The sequence below is a fragment of the Microtus oregoni genome, unplaced genomic scaffold (genome assembly GCF_018167655.1).
Source record: "Microtus oregoni isolate MIOR12 unplaced genomic scaffold, Mior012 000001F_ref0000356, whole genome shotgun sequence".
In the NCBI taxonomy this organism is placed as follows: domain Eukaryota; kingdom Metazoa; phylum Chordata; class Mammalia; order Rodentia; family Cricetidae; genus Microtus; species Microtus oregoni.
Genome location: NW_024543060.1, coordinates 66,732,244 through 66,751,431, shown reverse-complemented (window position 1 = coordinate 66,751,431; position 19,188 = coordinate 66,732,244). Strand labels below are relative to the sequence as shown.

At 42.0% G+C, this 19,188-nt stretch overlaps 1 protein-coding gene across 1 annotated transcript; it reads right to left on the bottom strand.

Annotated features, from left to right (window-relative positions):
* Positions 1–1,767: 1,767 nt before the first annotated feature.
* Cct2 (chaperonin containing TCP1 subunit 2) lies at positions 1,768–18,001 on the bottom strand. Its single transcript, XM_041668686.1, has 16 exons — positions 17,870–18,001; positions 17,144–17,218; positions 16,972–17,037; positions 15,116–15,227; positions 14,653–14,729; positions 14,438–14,550; positions 13,335–13,537; positions 10,178–10,278; positions 9,856–9,983; positions 8,896–8,999; positions 7,712–7,831; positions 7,047–7,175; positions 6,774–6,877; positions 6,424–6,523; positions 4,233–4,374; positions 1,768–2,038 (listed from the first exon to the last, which is right to left on the bottom strand). The coding sequence occupies exons 1-16, from the start codon at positions 17,870–17,872 to the stop codon at positions 2,008–2,010; spliced, it is 1,608 nt and encodes a 535-aa protein (XP_041524620.1). The 5' UTR covers positions 17,873–18,001; the 3' UTR covers positions 1,768–2,007.
* Between the last annotated feature and the right edge of the window lie 1,187 nt (positions 18,002–19,188).

Genomic DNA, 19,188 nt, shown 5'->3' with positions numbered 1-19,188 from the left:
ACAAGTAAAAATAGACCTTAAAAAGAAATAAAGAGGGGCTGGAGAGATGGTTCAGTGGTTAAGAGCACTGGCCACCCTGACCGCTCTTCCAAAGGACCAGGGTTCAATTCCCAGCATCTACATAGCAATTCACAATTGTGAACTCCAGTTCCAGGGGATGTAGCATCCTCACACAGATATACATACAGGCAAAACCCCAACGTACCAAAACAAAACTTAGAAACACATCTCGCGGAGTTGAAGATGCTGGATGCCTGGGAAGACTCTCTCCCCACATCCTGCTGGCACCTGTGTGAAACCATTAGCAGTTCAGTCCTCATGGAAATGAGTCAACCACACAAGGTAAGTCAGTGTGGCCTTATTGGGTTCTAAACTTTTACTATTTTCTATGCAGTAATACTAATCATTAACAACTCTTTGATGTGCCTATTTATTTGGGGCTGGGCACCACAAACACATGGAGGCCAGAGGACTTGGTCCTCTCCTTCTGCCATGAGGGCTCCAGGAATTAAACTGAGGTCCTTCAGCGTGACAGCAAGCACCTTTGCTCACTGAACCATCCTGTCAGCCCCTAACAGACTCCAGGTATTAACATACAGACATGGGAGCTGGAGATGACTAAGTGACCAAGGGCTCCTGCAGAGAACCCGGGGTTAGGTCCCAGCACCCACAGAGTTTGACAACCACTTAGCAGTTTCAGCAAATCTCATGCCCTCTTCTGACCTCCTGAGGCATCAGGCATGCATGTGACACACACATACATAAGCAACATTCATGCACATAACCCCCACCTCCAAAACAGGTACTTTCTGTGTATCTGTATGCACAGGCTGACATCAGATGCCTTCATCTAGGACGCTCCACTCTACATGGGGGTCTCTGACTGAATCTGAAGCCCACCTATGGAACAGGCTAGCTATGACCGGCTAACCCCAGGGACCCTGCAGACAAGCACTTTACTGACTGCGCCACTTCTAGCCCTCTGGTACCAACTCTGAAAGCCCTGTCTTCTCTATGAGGCAATTCTGGGGCTGCCAGAGATAGCCAGTTAAGTTTCTTGCTTTTTAGCTTTTTTTAAAAAAGTTTTATTTATGTATGAGTGCTATCTGCATGTATGCTTTTATGGTGGAAGAGGGCATCAGCCGTCACTGCAGATGGCTGTGGACCACCAGGTGGTTGCTGGGAATTGAACCCAGGTCCTCTGGAAGCACAGCCAGTGCTCTTAATTGCTGAGCCATCTCTCCAGCCCTGCTTCTGAGCTTTCTTAAATTCTGTGGATGCTGCAATATATTAACTTATCTGTAAGTCAAACTTAAATTAAACTCAGTACATATCTATGCTTATTTCCGTTCTCTATCAAAACAAACCCCTAACAAACAACCACAATGAGGTTTAACTGAGCCCATTATCTAAGAGAATGTTACTAGTAAAGCATCAGAGAGGCGGACAGTTAAATATGACTTTTTCAAACTTGAACAGAAACTGAAATGTTTATCTAAGAATTAAATCGGTACTATACCTTATGGCACTTCCACTCCAAATTAATATGCAGTAAAAGCTATACATGACTGAGTATATATACATGGCCCCCTCCACAAAGCCAAAAGACTAATGTATCCATGTTTAAATCTGACGGGGGCATAATCAAAATAATTACTTCATAAAACAATAAGTCAATAATTGATTAAGCTGAAACAGCTCCACACTGAAATACAGTCATTTCTTTTAAGTAGATTTCCAGCAGAATATATACAGATCTGTAAGACATTAAGAGTTAATAACTGGATTTTTATTTTAATACACAGTATGAGAAATGAACTTGTAAGTCAACTGAATTGTATGCAAAATGAAATAGCAAATAAATTAGACCCATGTTTAAACAAAAGGTCAGCTAAATATTCAAACTATCATGGACACATCGATTCCACAGTCTTCTTTAAAAGGTTGAGTCTTTCAAATACAATTCTGCTACGGACTGGTCCAGAGATCAACAGCCAATGGGAATGCTTAGCAGGGGTGGTGATCAGGGACACGTTTCCTATAAGGAAAAAAGTCATACAAATAAGGAAAGTAAAGAATGAAAAGTATGGTTTTAACTAGTTTTCCACTGACACAAACAGAGCTAGAACCTTTGTTTACTAAAATCTCTATAGCTCCATTTCCCACAGGGACTTAACCTCCAACTTAATAAGCATTCACTCTCCAAAAAGGATTAATCTAGTTTTGCTTTCTTTTCTTTTCTTTTTTTTGTAATAGCTCTGACTGTCCTCGAACTTTCTATGTAGACCAGGCTGGCCTTGAACTGACAGAGATCCACCAGCATCTGCCTCCTGAGTGTTAGGATTAAAAGCGTGCGATGCCACCACCACCTGCCATTTTTTTCCCCCTGAAGACCAGATCTCGCTGTATATCCTAAGACTAGACTTGAACATGCAATCCTCCTGCCTCAGTCTCCCCAATAATATACTATCACTTGGCTTTATTCATGTTTTTGAGTAATCTACGTACTAAGAAAGTTTACCAAATTAGCCAGACAGCATTAAACAAAGCCAGAGAATGAAAACACACAGGGCTTCTAGATGACAACCTACTCAGGAGCACAACTGCCAATAGAAAAGCTAGAGACTGGGTAGACTATGACTTGGTATGCCAATAATCATGAATTCTCTGGCGACCATACAGTGTCTGGCGCTATAAGAATCTTTTGCAAAGAGATAGCAGGAATATCAGTGAACTCTTTAACGTCCTATCTGTTTGTAAAAAAATGTTAACAAAGTGTATGCATCTATGCATGTATATATGTATATGTATGTGTACACACAATGCATTTCAAAATTATATAATGGGAAAATACAGTGAGTATTTTAAAATCCCTGGTATGTCAGATTCAGGGACAGTAAACCAGCATCTCCAGGAATTCTCACAAATTTCAAAATTAGAGAATTTTAAACATAATTCTAAAAATCTTCCACTGGAGCTGGAGAAATGGCTCAGTGGTTAAGAGCCTGTTCTTCCAAAGGTCCTGAGTTCAATTCCCAGCAACCACATGGTGGCTCACAACCATCCGTAAGGAGATATGGTGCCCTCTTCTGGCCTGCAGGTGTACATGCAGACAGGATACTGACAATACTGTATACATAATAAATAAATAAATCTTTAAAAAAAAAATAAAAATCTTCCACTTAGCTATTTGGATGTTACAGGCACCCACACTTCCTCTTTGCTTTCACACGAACCCTCAAAACCACAATCAACTCCATTTTCCCTTGACTTTTCTAAACTTACTACAGAATGAATTTGATCTCTGCCACTCCACTAACACCGTGTGCCAAAACTAATGATGCTCAAGTCCATTTTAAGGGATTCACTTATGTGCATGTACACCTTTATGCCAGAAGAGGGCACCAGATCCCATTAGAGATGGTTGTAAACTGGGAATTAAACTCAGGACCTCTCTCTGGAAGAACAGCCAATGCTCTTAACTGCTGAGCAGATCATCTCTCCAGCCCTGAAGTCCAGTTTTTAAAGAGTTACTGTTCCTTGACCTATTGTCATTTTGGCAGGTTGTTCTTCTTCCTAAGTATTCCGTTCACCTGGCATCTTGGCTACATGTTTACTTGGCATTCCTCTCCTCCCACCCAAGAGCAACAGAACCAGTTAAGTATGAACTGAAACTTCTAAATTTGTGAACTCAAATAAATCCTTTGTATCTCCCATCAGATTTTTGACAGAGCAATGCAAAACAGACAGATGCACTTCATGTGAAAGTTTCTAGAGTATGGCCCTGTAAAGGAGGTGGGTGTTTGAGAATACCTGTGTGAGCCACGTGGGGGCAACCACCTATAATCTCAGCATGTAAAGCTCAGGGAAGCGCATTCTAAATCCGAATCCAGCCCAGGTTACACAGCAGGACCACCTCTAAAACCAGAACCACCCACAGGCATCTACACGGAAGTGCATCCAGGAAGGTAAGCAACATGACCTTACCCTGGTAAAAGGACACCAGGCAGCCACAGCTCCCTGATACCTTCACAAGCCTGGCTGCTCTGTGACTTCCAATCCCCTTGTGTCCCTGGCTGTCCATGCCCAGTTCCTGTGATCCCATATTTTAGATAATTTGCACAATACTCTACTAAAAGTTGACAGTTCCTTTAAATGTGGTTATCAAGTAAATAATGCTCCCTGGTTTTGTCTCACACAAGCTTTCCTAATGATGCCAAGGGCTCTTGTACCTCGGTGCTGCTTTGATGATGTTGTCCACACGGAGAATCACCTCTGCTGCTTCAGCTGCACTCAAAAGAACCTGTCGCTTCACTTGGAAGCTCTCTGTTATACCCAGTATTGCCATGTCTCCGATGGTACCTTCCTTCATATCTGAAAAAATATTACAGTAACTGTTTAACAAATAAGGTATTAAATCGTCTCTAATAACTTGTAGTAAAACGAAGCCTGTTACTGTACCCAACTACCTGGCATAGTTAGCAGATATAAAAGCATTCAAAGAAAACCTTCAAAAATGTGTTTGTTTGTTTGTTTTAAATTGTAGGGGCTAGATCAAATTACTCAGTGGTTAAGAGCAATTGCTGTTCTTGAAAACAGCCTGAATTCAGTTCCCATCACCCATGTTGGGCAGCTCCCAACCTCTTCTGTTCTCTCAGGGTGCATGTATATACACTCCCGTAACACACACACCACACCTAAAAGTTTTTAATTGGGTTAAGGATATGATTCAGTGGGTGAATGTTTGCACACTGAAAAACTAAGGATCTGAGTTTGAATCCCCAACATGCACACAGAACATCTGGGCACAGCTGCCAGGTGCCTCTAAAACCAGGACTGGGAGGAAAGGGGGGAAGAGACGCAATGTTGTCTTCCTGACCATTCAGTCTAGCAAAAATGGAAAACTTCAGTGAGACCCTGACTCAAGGTAGAAAACAACAGAGGTAGGTATCCTACATATTCTTCTAATGTGTCCATGGGTACATATGTATTTAAAACACACAAATACCCAACACTGGGGGTGCAGGAAGTCAATACTAATGATCTATATTAATAGAGGGCAATGATACCAAACAAAAACTTTTACAGGGACAGTTAGTAAAATGACTTAATAGGTAATGGTCCTGCATTATCACCCTGAGTTTGATCCTCAGGACCGAAAGCCAACTTCTTCAAGTTGTCCTGACCTCTATATCTAGTACTGTGGATATACACCCTTTAATCCCAGCACGTGGGAGGCAGGTGAAACTGAGCTCAATACTGGCCTGGTCTACACAACAAAGTCCAGCTAGAGAAGGCAACACAGTGAAACCACTCAACCAAAAAGGGGAACAGGAGAGATGGCTCTGCTGTTAAGAACACTAACTGCTCTTCCAAAGGAGCCTGGTTTGATTCCCAGCACCCACGTTAAGGTTCACAACAGTCTCTAGCTGCAGGGTATCTCATGCCTTTTGGCTTCCAAGGGCTTCTACAGGCACCAGGCCCACATGTGTTAGCTTGCTAACTACTTTATTTATATAGAGATTTACATTCAAAACTGCGCCGGATTGTTGTGAAATTAGAAACTAACACTGTGTTCTAAGAGTTTACACTTAAGAATATAAGCTCTACTCACATGTCCTAATACCAAACTCTAAATCTTTTGAGTAGTTTTATACCTCTTACAACAATGTCATGAATACAAAATTAAAACATTAATTATAAAAATTAGCATTGCCACCTTTGATACAGTTAGCATAAGAACTGTAAAAACACAGATACACACAGACAAAAACAAGAAAAGAAAAAATCCTATTGAACGAATAATGAGGGAACTGACTACTGTTGCCCTGCTGAACAAACACTATGTCCAATTGCGTTCTACACATTTGTTTGTATGTACGGATTAGTGCTGCCTGCAGCCTTACTCAGAAAAGCTTCAGTGTGCGGTGGATGCCAGTTAGCACAGAGACTCACAACTGGTGAAGGTACAGAAAACGATGCCTGCTGAGTGCTTGGCCTAAACTGACCATGCAGGTCTGAGCACCACAGAACAGGGCAGAACGTGTGAGAGTCAGGGGTAATGAGGAGTGGGGTGAGACGGCCAGTGCGCCTGTGAAGGCACAGCAGCTGCAGCCGCCCGCACAACTGTTAACCCTCCATCCCTACAGGCTGCTAATGGCTGCCGGAGAAGGATAAGTTATATTCTTCAGGGTAGTCTCCAGTAAGGTGCCTTCATGCAAGTAAATAACCCTCCACCCACGTAAGCGGGGAAAGGGCTTTGGAAACATGGGTTCAGTGGAAGAGTTAAGGTGTTAAGAGAACAAAGGGAAGGGGAATATGACCAAGTGCATTTCATATGTATGGTTTGTATGTATAAACATTTTCTTTAATTGAAGAAAATTACTTTTAACAGTGATTACAAAAGTCCACTCGACTTCTTACCCAGCCCAGCAGTTATTCGGCCTTCACTGTGAGCAGCTCGGAGCTGTGCCACCAGATCTGCACTGTCGTAGCCTGCATTGTCAGCTATGATGGTTGGCAGCTACAATATAACAATGAAAAATAACCACCAAGGACTAGCCATTGTCTGGATGAATACACCATAACTGGCTATCTCTTTCTTAATAACTGTTCATAATCAAGCATAAAACGTACAATCAAAATATACAACACTGTGAATGACCAGTTTTGCAAAAAGCAAGGAAAATGTCACCTTTTTGTCTAGGGCAGTATACTCAGTTTAAAATAATCAACTACATGAAAATTATGTTTAGATCCCTTTTCATAGTTACCATTCTCAAGGCTTTAGCAAAAGACTCCATTGCTACAGCTTCTTTTCCTGGTGTTTTACTGGCAAGTTTTGCCACAGCATGAGCCATCACCATCTCAGAACAACCTATAAATTAAAATCCAAAAACTATTATGTGGTCTATCTCCAGAACTATGAATTACTGACTTCCCTAAGATCTGTCATTTTAAAATCAAAGGCTAACATGATTGGTTTCTACAAGAGCCAATACATCCATTTGTAAGTCACATTACACATCAAGGAACCAAACGCTCACCTCCTCCATACACTGTCCTAGGATCTTTCACAGTTTGGGCAAGAACACAAAGGGCATCATGCAAAGACCTCTCCGCTTCATCCAAAATTTGCTGAGTGGCACCACGAAGTACAATGGTACAAGCCTCACCTAACATTAAATATAACATTCAGAAGTCAGTTACCACCTAGTCACAGACCACATAGCCATTTGCATTCCATTATTTATGTAAGTGATGACTATGATTGGGTTTTGGTAGATGATGTCTTCCACCATGCAACGTTTTCTCTGCAAAAATCCATGTTCATAAGAGTCCTAAGTTACCAAGAAAAATCTACTAAATGTACACATTTCAAAAAGGCACAGCAAGTATCAACTTAAGACTTTGAGACACTGGAACAAAACATAAAATAGGCCCTCTCAAAATTTATTTTATATTTGTCCTTATAACATATATGTACCTCAATTATTAATCTTTGTGTGTATGTATGTGTGGGAGGTGCATGTGTGCATGGTACTCAGGTGGAAATTGGTTCTCTCCTTCTACCATGTGGGTTCCAGGGAAGGAATGAGGTCATAACACACCTTCACCCACAGCCATCTCACCAGCCTATAGAAGGCATTTTAGTACCATAGAAACCTTTCTTTTGCTTCAAGATGCCCAAATTTACAGTCAGTCAACTCACCAAGGGCAACCCCAGAAAAGTGGATAAGTTTGTCTTCTCCAATCATGACTTCTTCGATTAGTTTGCAGCTTCCAAGCTTCACCAGCTCTGGGTGATCAAAGGTGGAGGCAATCTCACCACCTATGAAAAGAAACACATTACAGGGCATGGTGTTGCACACCTTTAATTCCAGCACCAGAAAGGCAGAAGCAGGCAGATCTCTGAGAGTCTGAGGCTGTTACTGGACTGATTCACCTATTTAAAAATTTTTACCATTGTGAAAGTTAAAAACTCAGAAAAGCTATGTTTAAATTAAAGCACAAGGCACATACTTCCCTCGCCCTGAAAGGCACAAAGTCTTCAGTAACGGTCACTGTAACTTTACCTCACACGGGGCAGAATTTAAATATTCAGCAAAACAGACAGACTAGTTAAGACTCAAGACAGCTCTTTTAAGTATGAATTTGTTTAGAATATTCCTAGAAAGTGAAGTCTTTATATTTGTGGGAAAGAACTAGTCTTGAAACACCATAACAAAAAGAACTCTCTAACCATGGCTTGCACATATATAAACTAGTACACACCTTAAACATTCATAAACTGAAACATAAATGTGCAACTTTTTAAAAATGAAAATGACAGAAGTAGAAAATCCTGAGTCAATGCAATGGACCAGTGAAAATGCGAGTCGGCCAAAACTGCTGTCTAAAGTATCTTCACTGTTTATGAGGCATTTGTAGCTAATAAAAATGAATTCCATGTTTAGACTTGGGTCTTACTCCAAGTTATCTCACTATGCATGATCAAATATTTCATTCACATCCCCGAAAATCCAGAATCTGAGAAGCTTTTGAGTACCAAGCATTTCTAAGAGAAAACTATCTACAGTTATAATAATGGGACCAGCCAGCAAGATAGTAGGTAAAGGCACTTGCCATTAAGATTCACATGGTTAAGAGGGGAGAGTCAGCTCTATAAAGTTGTCATCTGATCTCCACATGCAAGCAATGGCAGCGCAATTCTTCAAACAAATATAACTAAATTAAAGGTATAATTCAGAGTGTGTGTGGGTGTATAGACTTCCCTCCCCTTTAGTATATAGTCTTATTAAGAGGTTCTTATTCTCAACAATGCATTGCACAGTAATGCTCAATAAATTCAAGAATGGTAATTATACTACTAGAAACTAATGTCTTTTTCCTTACCTGTGACAAGAGCTAGGCGTTCCACACCTGCAAAATCTGCATGCTCAATAGCCATGACCCCCGCAGCACCGAAGAGGTGTTCAGGGTAATTATAAATTAGCTGTCTGCAGATGAAATACACAGAACACTCTGCTCAAACTTCACCAGAAGTTAAAAAAACACAAAACAGAACAGCCTGATGATCTATGCTCAATACTCGAGTCTCAAGTGATAGGAGAGAACACACTCCCACAAGTTGTCCTCTGACCACACAGCATAAGCAAAGCAGAAATTAAAAACGAAAACCCAAAATCAGTCATCTACAGCAATGAAATGCTAAAAAAAATCTTCAATAAAATTATTTCTACCTAAGAGTCTTCCCTTAAGAGATTCGTTTATCAGGTTCCAGCTAAAGTCAACTGAAATCAGAAATTCCAAATATTTTACATATTTACATCATTCCCTATCCTGAGTATCTGGAAGAAATCTGACACTGCTCTACTCTGTCCCACAAGTGTATGACTCATCAGCCCTCTGTCTCATGAACCCACAACGGTATGTTCTTCTGACAGCTAGTCACTTAGTGACCCTCTACATTAGAAGATCGATGTTACCGCACTGCGAGTATTCAACACTACCATAACCTTTTATTAAATGACAATACCCAATCAAATCAGCCTCACTTTATCTACCACATCAAGCACTGAATCCTTTTATCATCATATGAAAATTGAGTGCAGTGCAATAAAATACTGAGAGCAGCAAGAGGGACTGAGCAATCTTAGAACATGTAGACTTGCCTTTAATCTAGCAGTCTATTAAGTGTATGTGTCTTAGCTGAGGGCTTGAATCGCAACAATCTGTAACTGTACGTAAGCCATACACAGCAGTTTCTAACATTAAGTAATTTAATAGAAAATATAATTTTCATGAACAAAATAACTTAAGAACTTGTTAAAAACAGCACAAGCAAACACAGACCTGTTAATGAAACAATTTATTCCATGCTTAAGAATACGTTCAACTTTCTCCTTCATCTTTTCCTTTTCTGCATGTTCTATTTCTGCAACCTTTGCTGTGGAATCAACTCTCACCCGAGAGCCAAATATCTAAGATGGAAGACATAAAGACAGAGTTAAGTTTCACTCCTTTTTCACGTTCCAGTAACACAGTGTATCATTTTGAACACACATATCAAAGTATATATAGGTGTAATATTTTAAAGATTCTAAGCTGTTTAATGTAACCGACTCCTGAGTTAACAGCAACCAGCAATAGAATTTCAGGAAATATAACCACATACTTTTATTTTGTCTGTATCCATTCCAGTATTTGCAATAAGAATTTTAGCATTTTCAATTCTCTTTGGTTGATTTACTCCAATTTTTTTATCCAATAGAAAACCTACAACAAACATAAAAATAGTAATAAATACTTTAAGGATATACTTGTAAACCTGCAAAGTTGTCTGTATTACTAAATTAGTGATTCAAATAATGCATTTAAAGTTCAATGTACACATTCCCAGAATCTTAAAAGCATTCCATTATAGCAGTGGTCATAAACATCAACTCATTATTTAAAATAAATTTAAAAGCAGAATGCAAGGGTCTGGAGAGATAACTTAAGAGTACCTGCTGGCTTTTGCAGGGTACCTGGGTTCAATTCCCAGCACCCACAAGGTGGCTCACTACCATCCAGAACTCCAGTTTCAGGAGATCCAATGCCCTCTTCTGACCTCCAAAGGCACTTGGCACACACATGGTACTGATATTAATGTAGGCAAAACACTCATACACATTAATAATGAAGTATATAAGTAACAGTTAAATGAGAATACACACAAGGGAATACTACAGCATTAGCAGAGAAACAAAATGCACCACCAGGACATTTTTGTTTCATATTCATACAACAGACCAGAGTCTACTGACTATAATGTAAAAAATTTAAGTGCATTTTTACTAGCTTAAAACCAACAAGACAAAACAAGCAGTCAAGAGTGGAAATCAGCCGGGCGATGGTGGCGCACGCCTTTAATCCCAGCACTCGGGAGGCAGAGGTGGGCGGATCTCTGTGAGTTCGAGACCAGCCTGGTCTAGAGAGCTAGTTCCAGGACAGGCTCCAAAGCCACAGAGAAACCCTGTCTCGAAAAACCACAAAAAAAAAAAAAAAAAAAAAAAAAAGAGTGGAAATCAAAGGATAGTGCTATGCCTTTCAAAAGAACTCCATCTAGCCCAGCATAGTGGTATGGGCTTTTAATCTCAAACTAGGGAGGCAGAGGCCGGGACAGTCAAGAAAACTCCACGTAGTAGTAAAACAGAAACACAGACAAAGCATGTATGACTAGAGGTAGATGCTGATTACCAGCCTAGTGTGTTGACTGGATGCCACCATATGACCTAATAACATTGACCATCTTCATAGGCTTCTTTCAGACACATAAGAAACTTAGCTCATTAATTTCAACCTGTGCTTTCTGATCTATTCAGATTAATCTTGTCCTCAGCAGATCATCACTACAAGAACTAAAGGATTAAAGTTCCAATTATAATTCTTGGCACAGAGCACATATACAAGGATGGGGAGCAGCAAGTGACTCTCTCTGTTATAAGATTTTCCCCCACCTGCCAGACCATTAGAAACATTACAAAGCCCCCGAATATCAATGTAACCAAAACATTTTCAGAACTGCATAAACAAATGGCATAAAACACACAGCAAAATCAGGATTCCAAATCACGCGTAGCTTCAAAGCACAGCTTAACTCTTCTTACTCCTTTTAAGACAATGCCTACACAGTCCATGGTCCTTTTGAAAGTAAATATAAAGACACTGAAAAACCTATGCCCTGCAAACCACACTATTAAGAAAAAAAGCATCTCCCAAGAATTAGTCCTCAAAAACTAGTCCTATGTATTAACTATATACAATTATTTGTCAGTTAAAGAAACTTTGAAAGCATTTTTTCTTTTTTCTTTTTTTTTTTTTGTTTTTCGAGACAGGGTTTCTCTGTGGCTTTGGAGCCTGTCCTGGAACTAGCTCTTGTAGACCAGGCTGGTCTCGAACTCACAGAGATCCGCCTGCCTCTGCCTCCCGAGTGCTGGGATTAAAGGCGTGCGCCACCACCGCCCGGCGAAAGCATTTTTTCTTAAAACAACAGAATGAGCTGAGAGAGCTCAGACATGAAGAGCACTTCTTACTGTTACAGAGGACCTGCGTGTGGCTCACACCAGTCTGTAACTGCACCTTGAGCAGAGCTACCACCTCTGGCCACTGACATGCACACCCACAGTCAGACACAAACAAGCACATGACTAAAAACAATCTCATAAACAAAACGTTTTCTAGGGCTAATGATGTAATGTAGTTCAGTTAAGAGTGCTCACTTAGCACTCACGAAGTCCTATCTAGATGGATCCCCATACTGCACAAATCAGTAAAGTTTGGGAGACAAGGGCAGAAGGAACAGCAAGTTCAAAACAATCAAAGGCTACAAAAGACTATCTTTAAAAACAAGTAACAAGTTGGTGATGGTGGCACATGCCTTTAATCCCAGCATTAGAGAGGCAGGGGCAGGCACGCAGGCGGATCTTTGTGAGTTTGGTCAGACTGGTCTACAGAGCTAGTTCCAGGACAGCTAGGGCTGTTTACATAGAGAAACAATCTCGAAAAACCAAAAACCACCAAGCAACAAAGCTGGGCGGTGGTGGTGCACTCCTTTAATTCCAGCACTCGGGAGGCAGAGGTTCAAGAATCTCTTGGTTTGAGGCCAGCCAGGTCCATACAGGGAGTCCCAGGACAGTCAAGGCTACACAGAAAAACCCAGTCTTGAAAAACCTAAAAATAAACCAACAAAAATATAAGTAGCAAGGTCTGCAGAGATGGCTCAGCAGTTAAAGAGCACTTGCTGCTCTTGCTGCAGACCTGAATTTGGTTCTCAGTACTCAAACCGAGGTGCACAGCCGTCTTTACTCCAGTTCCAGGGAGTCTGGTGCCTTCTGACCTCATGGGCACCAGTCATGCATGTGGTGCACATACATGTTAAGTAAAAGGCTTATATGTACGTCTAAAAACTTTCAAAAAAAAGATAAATGCCACACAAAAGTTATAAAAGTTAATCAAACAAAACCCTTTTATCAACAGCCTGCTAATTAAATGATTTGACTTATCCAGACTGTGCTTAAAAAATACATGTAATCCTGAAAAGAAAAATAGCTCTGGAAACAGCTTTTGGTAAAGCTATCATTTCTCTACTAGACAGCAAATGACTCCACGTGAGAACTCTAGAAGTTAAGATGCTGCTGATAACGTGTGGAAGATGAAGAATACTATCAACACTACCAATTGATTAAAATGCCAACAACAGTTGCAACGTGAATGGTTCTTAAAGACAAACTTTTAAGCAGGGATGGATGGGAGCCGACCAAATCTTTTCCGTATTTGGTACACATACATACCTTCATCTAAATAGGAGTCTGCCAGACTCCCACCTAGTTTCTTGATGACATGAATGGCCTCCAGATTACCAGAACCCTTCAGTCTGAGAACAGCTTCTACAGCTAATTGAGTAAAGTGGTCCTTGTGATGAGTAAGGAGTTTTGAGGATAATGTCGTTCCTGCAATATTCATTAAATCTTGCCGGAATCTGACTTCATCAGAACTAATGGAACCAATCAAAAAAGAAAGCCCACCTGTTATTGAAATTTTTCAAACATATTAAGCATAGTTTAATTTTCAAAATTTACCTAAGTACTCGACTCTAACCAGACCTCTAATGTAAGCAAAATCAGGAAACATGTAAATAAATGGGACACCATGTTTCCCATCAAACTGCCAAACAGGGTGAAAAGCATAAAGCATATGTTGTCAAGAATGTGGGGAAACAACCATGTGCGACATACTCAGCACAAATAGAAATCGTTTCTGGCTGGGCAGTGGTGGCGCCCATCTTTAATCCCAGCACTCAGGAGGCAGAGACAGGCAGATCTCTGTGAGTTCGAGGCCAGCCTGGTCTAAAAGAGCTAGTTCCAGGACAGGCTCCAAAGCCACATAGAGAAACCCAGTCTTGACAAAACAAAAGAAATCGTTTCTGGATATTTGGTAATATACATAAGAGTAAACTAAAACATATACATATGTTTGGACTCAGCAATTCCACTTCCAGAAATATTTCCTGGGCAACAAATTTCCCACATTATAAAGCTAAAACGTTTTTCCCCCATAAAGCTAAAACTTTTCAAAAAGACATTTCTCCAAGGGCAGAGAGTATAAGGAAATCACCCTTCAGAAACACGTTATTACCCAGTTTAAAAGAGATTAAAAAAACATGCACGGAAACACATGCCTGTAATCCCAGCACTCAGGAGACAGAGGCAGGTGGATTTCTGTGAGTATGAGGCTCAAGAGAGCTACACAGCAAGACTAGAGCAGAGAAGGCTGAGGTGAAGAATCAGTTTCAATCAGTGCTAGCGGAGATTACAAAGGCTATCTAGGCACACTCGTGTATGTTTCTCCTCGTCCTCTAGTTCAGACTTTCCCACCAGGATCTTGGTGTACCCACCCATGATCAACAGCAGAGGTCAACAGCGCCTCTCTGGCAGCCTTGGTGGCTTCTCTCCAGCCTGCGATGATGGTCTGTGGATGGATCTTTTTTGCAATTAAAGATTCTGCTTCCTGTCAAAAAAAAGTATATAAATAAAAGTAATAAAGGATTGGATCACTTCAACTGCTCAAAATCAGTCAAATAATAAGGAGGAAGTATCGAATGGTTCTCACCCGGAGGAGTTCTGCTGCTAGAACAGTAACAGAGGTAGTGCCATCACCAACTTCGTCATCTTGAACCCTGGACATATCTAGGAAAAGAATAAAATTATTTCTCCACATCCCTAAATTCTTTTAAAACATTCACAACAAATCTAAACCCCACTTATAGGTTGATCCATACCTGACTAAGTTTGGGAGACCTTGAAGTTTCAAATACTGTAGCTTGAGTATGTCCTCCCCAAGTTCATGGAAACTTAATCCCTTATCTTTCTGTCTCACCCCTATTATGACAGCAAGCATCTCACTGACAGGGCCCACTGGTCTTGGACTTCACAATTTAGACAAACGACTTTTATCATTTAAAAACTACCTAGTTAGTGGCTGTAGCAGCCGCCAATGGTTGATACTTCTGAAATTCATTTTAGTAATGGCAAATGATGGCTATCATTTGAACAGTTTAGATATAGAGACTCACCAACTAAAACTTTGGCTGCTGGATTGTCAACACCAATGTTTTTTAGAATGGTGGCGCCATCATTGGTTACCATTAGCGAGGCATCTCGTCCACTGCTTAGAAGAATTTTGTCCTAAAAGGAAATGTGTTTGTGTCAAACTGAAGTTAAATACTTGAAAAATACCTGGAGTCAGTAAACGCACTCAGCTGTCCACTGCTCACACGGTAACACTCTGGATGGTTATTTGGCCACCAAGTGTTTTCAATGCACGTATCCTACAACCAAACCTCAATGTTTGCTCAGAAACTTAGAAGTACAGGTAACACAAACTAGCTTTGTTACAGCACCACGACAGACAACGATGGAAACAAATATCCAGGAACAAAGTTAAAAGCAAACCCCAGAATATGATACTGTGGTCAAAAGGAATACAACATTTTCTTATGCTAACTAAAAGATCAGTTAAAAAAAAATGCCAACTGGGTTATCAGCCCCCAGAGGAAGTTCGACTGACATAGGGTGCTGAGGACAGGCTCAAAGAAAGCAGTGGAGGCCCTGAAGGAGGTTACCAGGGAAGCTGAGTTTGCTGAGTGACCCTGACCAGAGAGGGATGGGGGGGGGGGGGGGAAGGAGGGAGAGAGACAGAAGGGGCTTGGGTTTAGTTATGTCTTGTAATTGGCAATGTAGGATTTGTTCAGAGTGTCCGATATCTAAGGATATCTGGACAGTTGGTGAATTTAGTGGATTCAGTTGGCAGTAGGTATTTAGCAATCACTTGGGCAGAGGAAAAGTAGGAGTGTGAGAAAAGAGGTAAGATTTATGTGGAATAAGTGATCCTGAGAGAACAGGAACTGGAGGGGATGACAGAAGGAGCTGCCATCCCTGTAAGTGTAGGCAGAAGCAGCTAGAGAACCCACTTCTGTATGAGGGATGGAAGGAGGACGTCTTTCAAAGTTTTTCTGCTGGGAGTGTAGAGGATCTGGGGCAGAATGGAGAATGTGAGGGCAAAGCGTAAGGAAGTATGGAGGGACTAAGTAAGGGGAGGGCAGAAAAGGAATGTGAAGGATGGATGAGCTTTCAACAAGAAGTTTGGTAAGATAAAGCCTGAGACAGCGGAAAGGACAGGCGAGTCCTTTGGACGTTAGGCATGGAGGGCAGGGATGGTGAGAGTGGATCCCAGAGTTTATTAGAAGGCAATAACGCAGACGTGGTCAGCCGTGAACGGTCCTATACAGAGTTCTGGAGAAGCCTAAGCGACAGGGGCAAAGGTCAGCCTTAGGTAGTGTCTATGTGTTTTGGAACAGTGAGGATGAATAGGTTTGTAAAGGTCTGAGAGGCAGAGGGCTGGAGCAGAAAAGAGAACATTTTAAGGGATTGTTTGTGGGTGGGAGAACAGGTAAGGCTATAAAAATAGTTTATGCGTGAAAAAAAAAAGAACAAACTCTTGAAATTTAAAACAGGACACTAAAAAGCAAGCACACACCAAGAGCACACGCACATAAACAAAAACAGCATCTGCTATTTTAAAAATGTGTTTCGAAAATCTAGGACAAACTTGTCCATAAATGATCAGAAAATAGAAGCAGGTTTTGCATCTAAATGGTGACACTTATTGCCACCGGAGAGTAACGATTGGGGATGTGATACAGGACGAGGACTTTTTATAATGTAATGTTCTGGACTGCAAAACATAAAAAAAAAAGTGTTACTAACTACATTTATGCTAAAGGCTTTAAACAATTTTTAAAACTTTTATTTTATTTATTTATTTATTTATTTTGGCCAGCCGCCTCAACACAAGACCACATCTCGAGAAAGCAAAGAAAACTAGAAACAAACAGAAAAATGCCTTCTAAAAATTTCCGCTTTTTCTTACCATGCCCTTCGGCCCCAAAGTGCTCTTCACCAAGTCTCCAATGGCGATGGCACCAATAAAGGATGACTTAAAAGAGAAAAACCAGAAAAGGCAGTCAAGACTTACTAATGATAAAACACGAAAAGTACAGTTTTGTCAATTACAAGAGGCGGGCCGGGCTGGCCGGGCTTACCAGGCGCGCGGTCTCGGCTCTCTCTTCATCAGCTCCAGCCTTGAAGATATTCACAGGTGCAAGGGAAAGGGAGGCCTGGAAGGGGAAACCGAGACACTCCGTTTCAATGCCTGTACTCTTTAACACGTTTCTGGGGCCTCTCGCTAGATTGGGAAGTGTATTACTTAAAGGAAAATTCACTTACAATATAATTTCTGGAGTCCGTCATGGGGGTGGGAATTGATTTAAATAGCGAGAGTTAGAGGTGGACGCCAGGAATAAATCAACTGACTGGTGTGTAAGGCAAAACGAAAGGCGACATTAAGGCGGAGGCAGGCAGCGGCCGAGGAACAGGGGCACCAACCACCACGAAACCCTCCATCTTCCACAGGCCTACGCCGCCACCCGCCCTTCAAGCCCCGCCCCGAGGGCGGGGCTGACCAGAGTGCTAGAAACTTCTTCGTTTGGGGTGAGTCCCGGGGGTCGTCGGGGACCCCTAACCACGAAGAAGCCCGATTTTAGTAAGAGATGCTGGCTTAGGGCGCATCCTCCCTTCGCGCCCCCCGTGGAGAGCTCGGTCTGCGGATCGCACGCAGGCCTCACCCCGGCCCGGGCCATGTGCGAGCGGCCCAAAGGACGGCCGCAGGGAGCCTGAGACCCCGGTTAGACAAGGGGAGCAGCGGGGGGGCACCGGCCACAGCGTGACCCGGGCAGGAGCACAGGTCGTGGGCCGGACTCTAGGCTCACCATGGTTCCGACGAACTCAGCACAGAGGATAATCCCTCGCGAGCCGCGCCGGGAAGACGGCAGGAGAAAGGAAGGCGGAAGTGACGACACGCGCTACCGCAGGGGGCGGGGCTGAGCGCGCAGGCTTCCGCCCGCACAGCCGCCGGCCTCCCGCGGTAGTGGGCTGTGCCAGAAGCGCCGCTCGCCGTGGAGGGGGCGGAGCCTAGGCTTTCGCCACGCCCACAGAGGGCGTCACTTGGATGTGGGAGGGGCTGGGGCGGACTGCTTTAGATTGAGTAGAACGCCAGGACAAAGAGACTGTGTACCGCCCGGGTTGCCACAGAAACGTTGTTCCTGCTTAAGTGTATTTTTGAGGTCAGATGTACAATTTCAAGTGTTGCACACTAATCATTTCCATCATTTACTCTCCCTGGAAGCAGTCACTCAATTTTTCGTGTTTTTTTTTCCCCCTTGGAAGAGCTATTTACCAATATACTAATAAGTAATAGTCTTACTATTTTTTTTTATTTTGTATTTTTTGGTTTTTCGAGACAGGGTTTCCCTGTAGTTTTAGAGCCTGTCCTGGAACTAGCTCTCTCTCTCTCTCTCTCTCTCTCTCTCTTTTTTTTTTTTTTTTTGGTTTTTCGAGACAGGGTTTCTCTGTGGTTTTGGAGCCTGTCCTGGGACTAGCTCTTCTAGACCAGGCTGGTCTCGAACTCAGAGAGATCCGCCTGCCTCTGCCTCCCAAGGGCTGGGATTAAAGGCGTGCGCTACCACCACCCGGCCTCTTACTAATTTTATTTTAGGCATAAAGGAATGTTCACTTAATTTTTTAGACAGAGCCTTACTGTGTAGCTCTGGCTTGGCTTGGAACTCAACGAGATAGACCAGACCGGCCTGGAATTCAGATCCACCTGTCACTCTCTCTGGGGTACAGATATTAATGGAGGGTGCCACTACTCTGGAGTTCTTTTAACTTGAAAACCCTGTAATTGCATGGACATTAATCGCCCAGGATAAGGGCTAGTCAGTCTTTAACTGAGACTTTTACCTTGGCCCTGGTTATCCACTTGCAGTTTTCCCCTTCATTTTGTTTTCCCTGGGGGAGAGGGGGAACTAATGTGACTATTACATGACGTCAACGGAGATCAAGAACAGTCTCAGTTATTTCAGTTTCTTAAAAGAAAGGTTTCTCCTTCCTCTTGACATCCTACGGTATCTAAAGCAAAGCTTCAATGATTAAAAAAAAAAGTTTTTTTTGTTTTTTACACACTTAGCACGTCCTGTTATTTTGGACAATTGATAACCCTAGACATTTTCAATGTTTAGTTATCTCTACC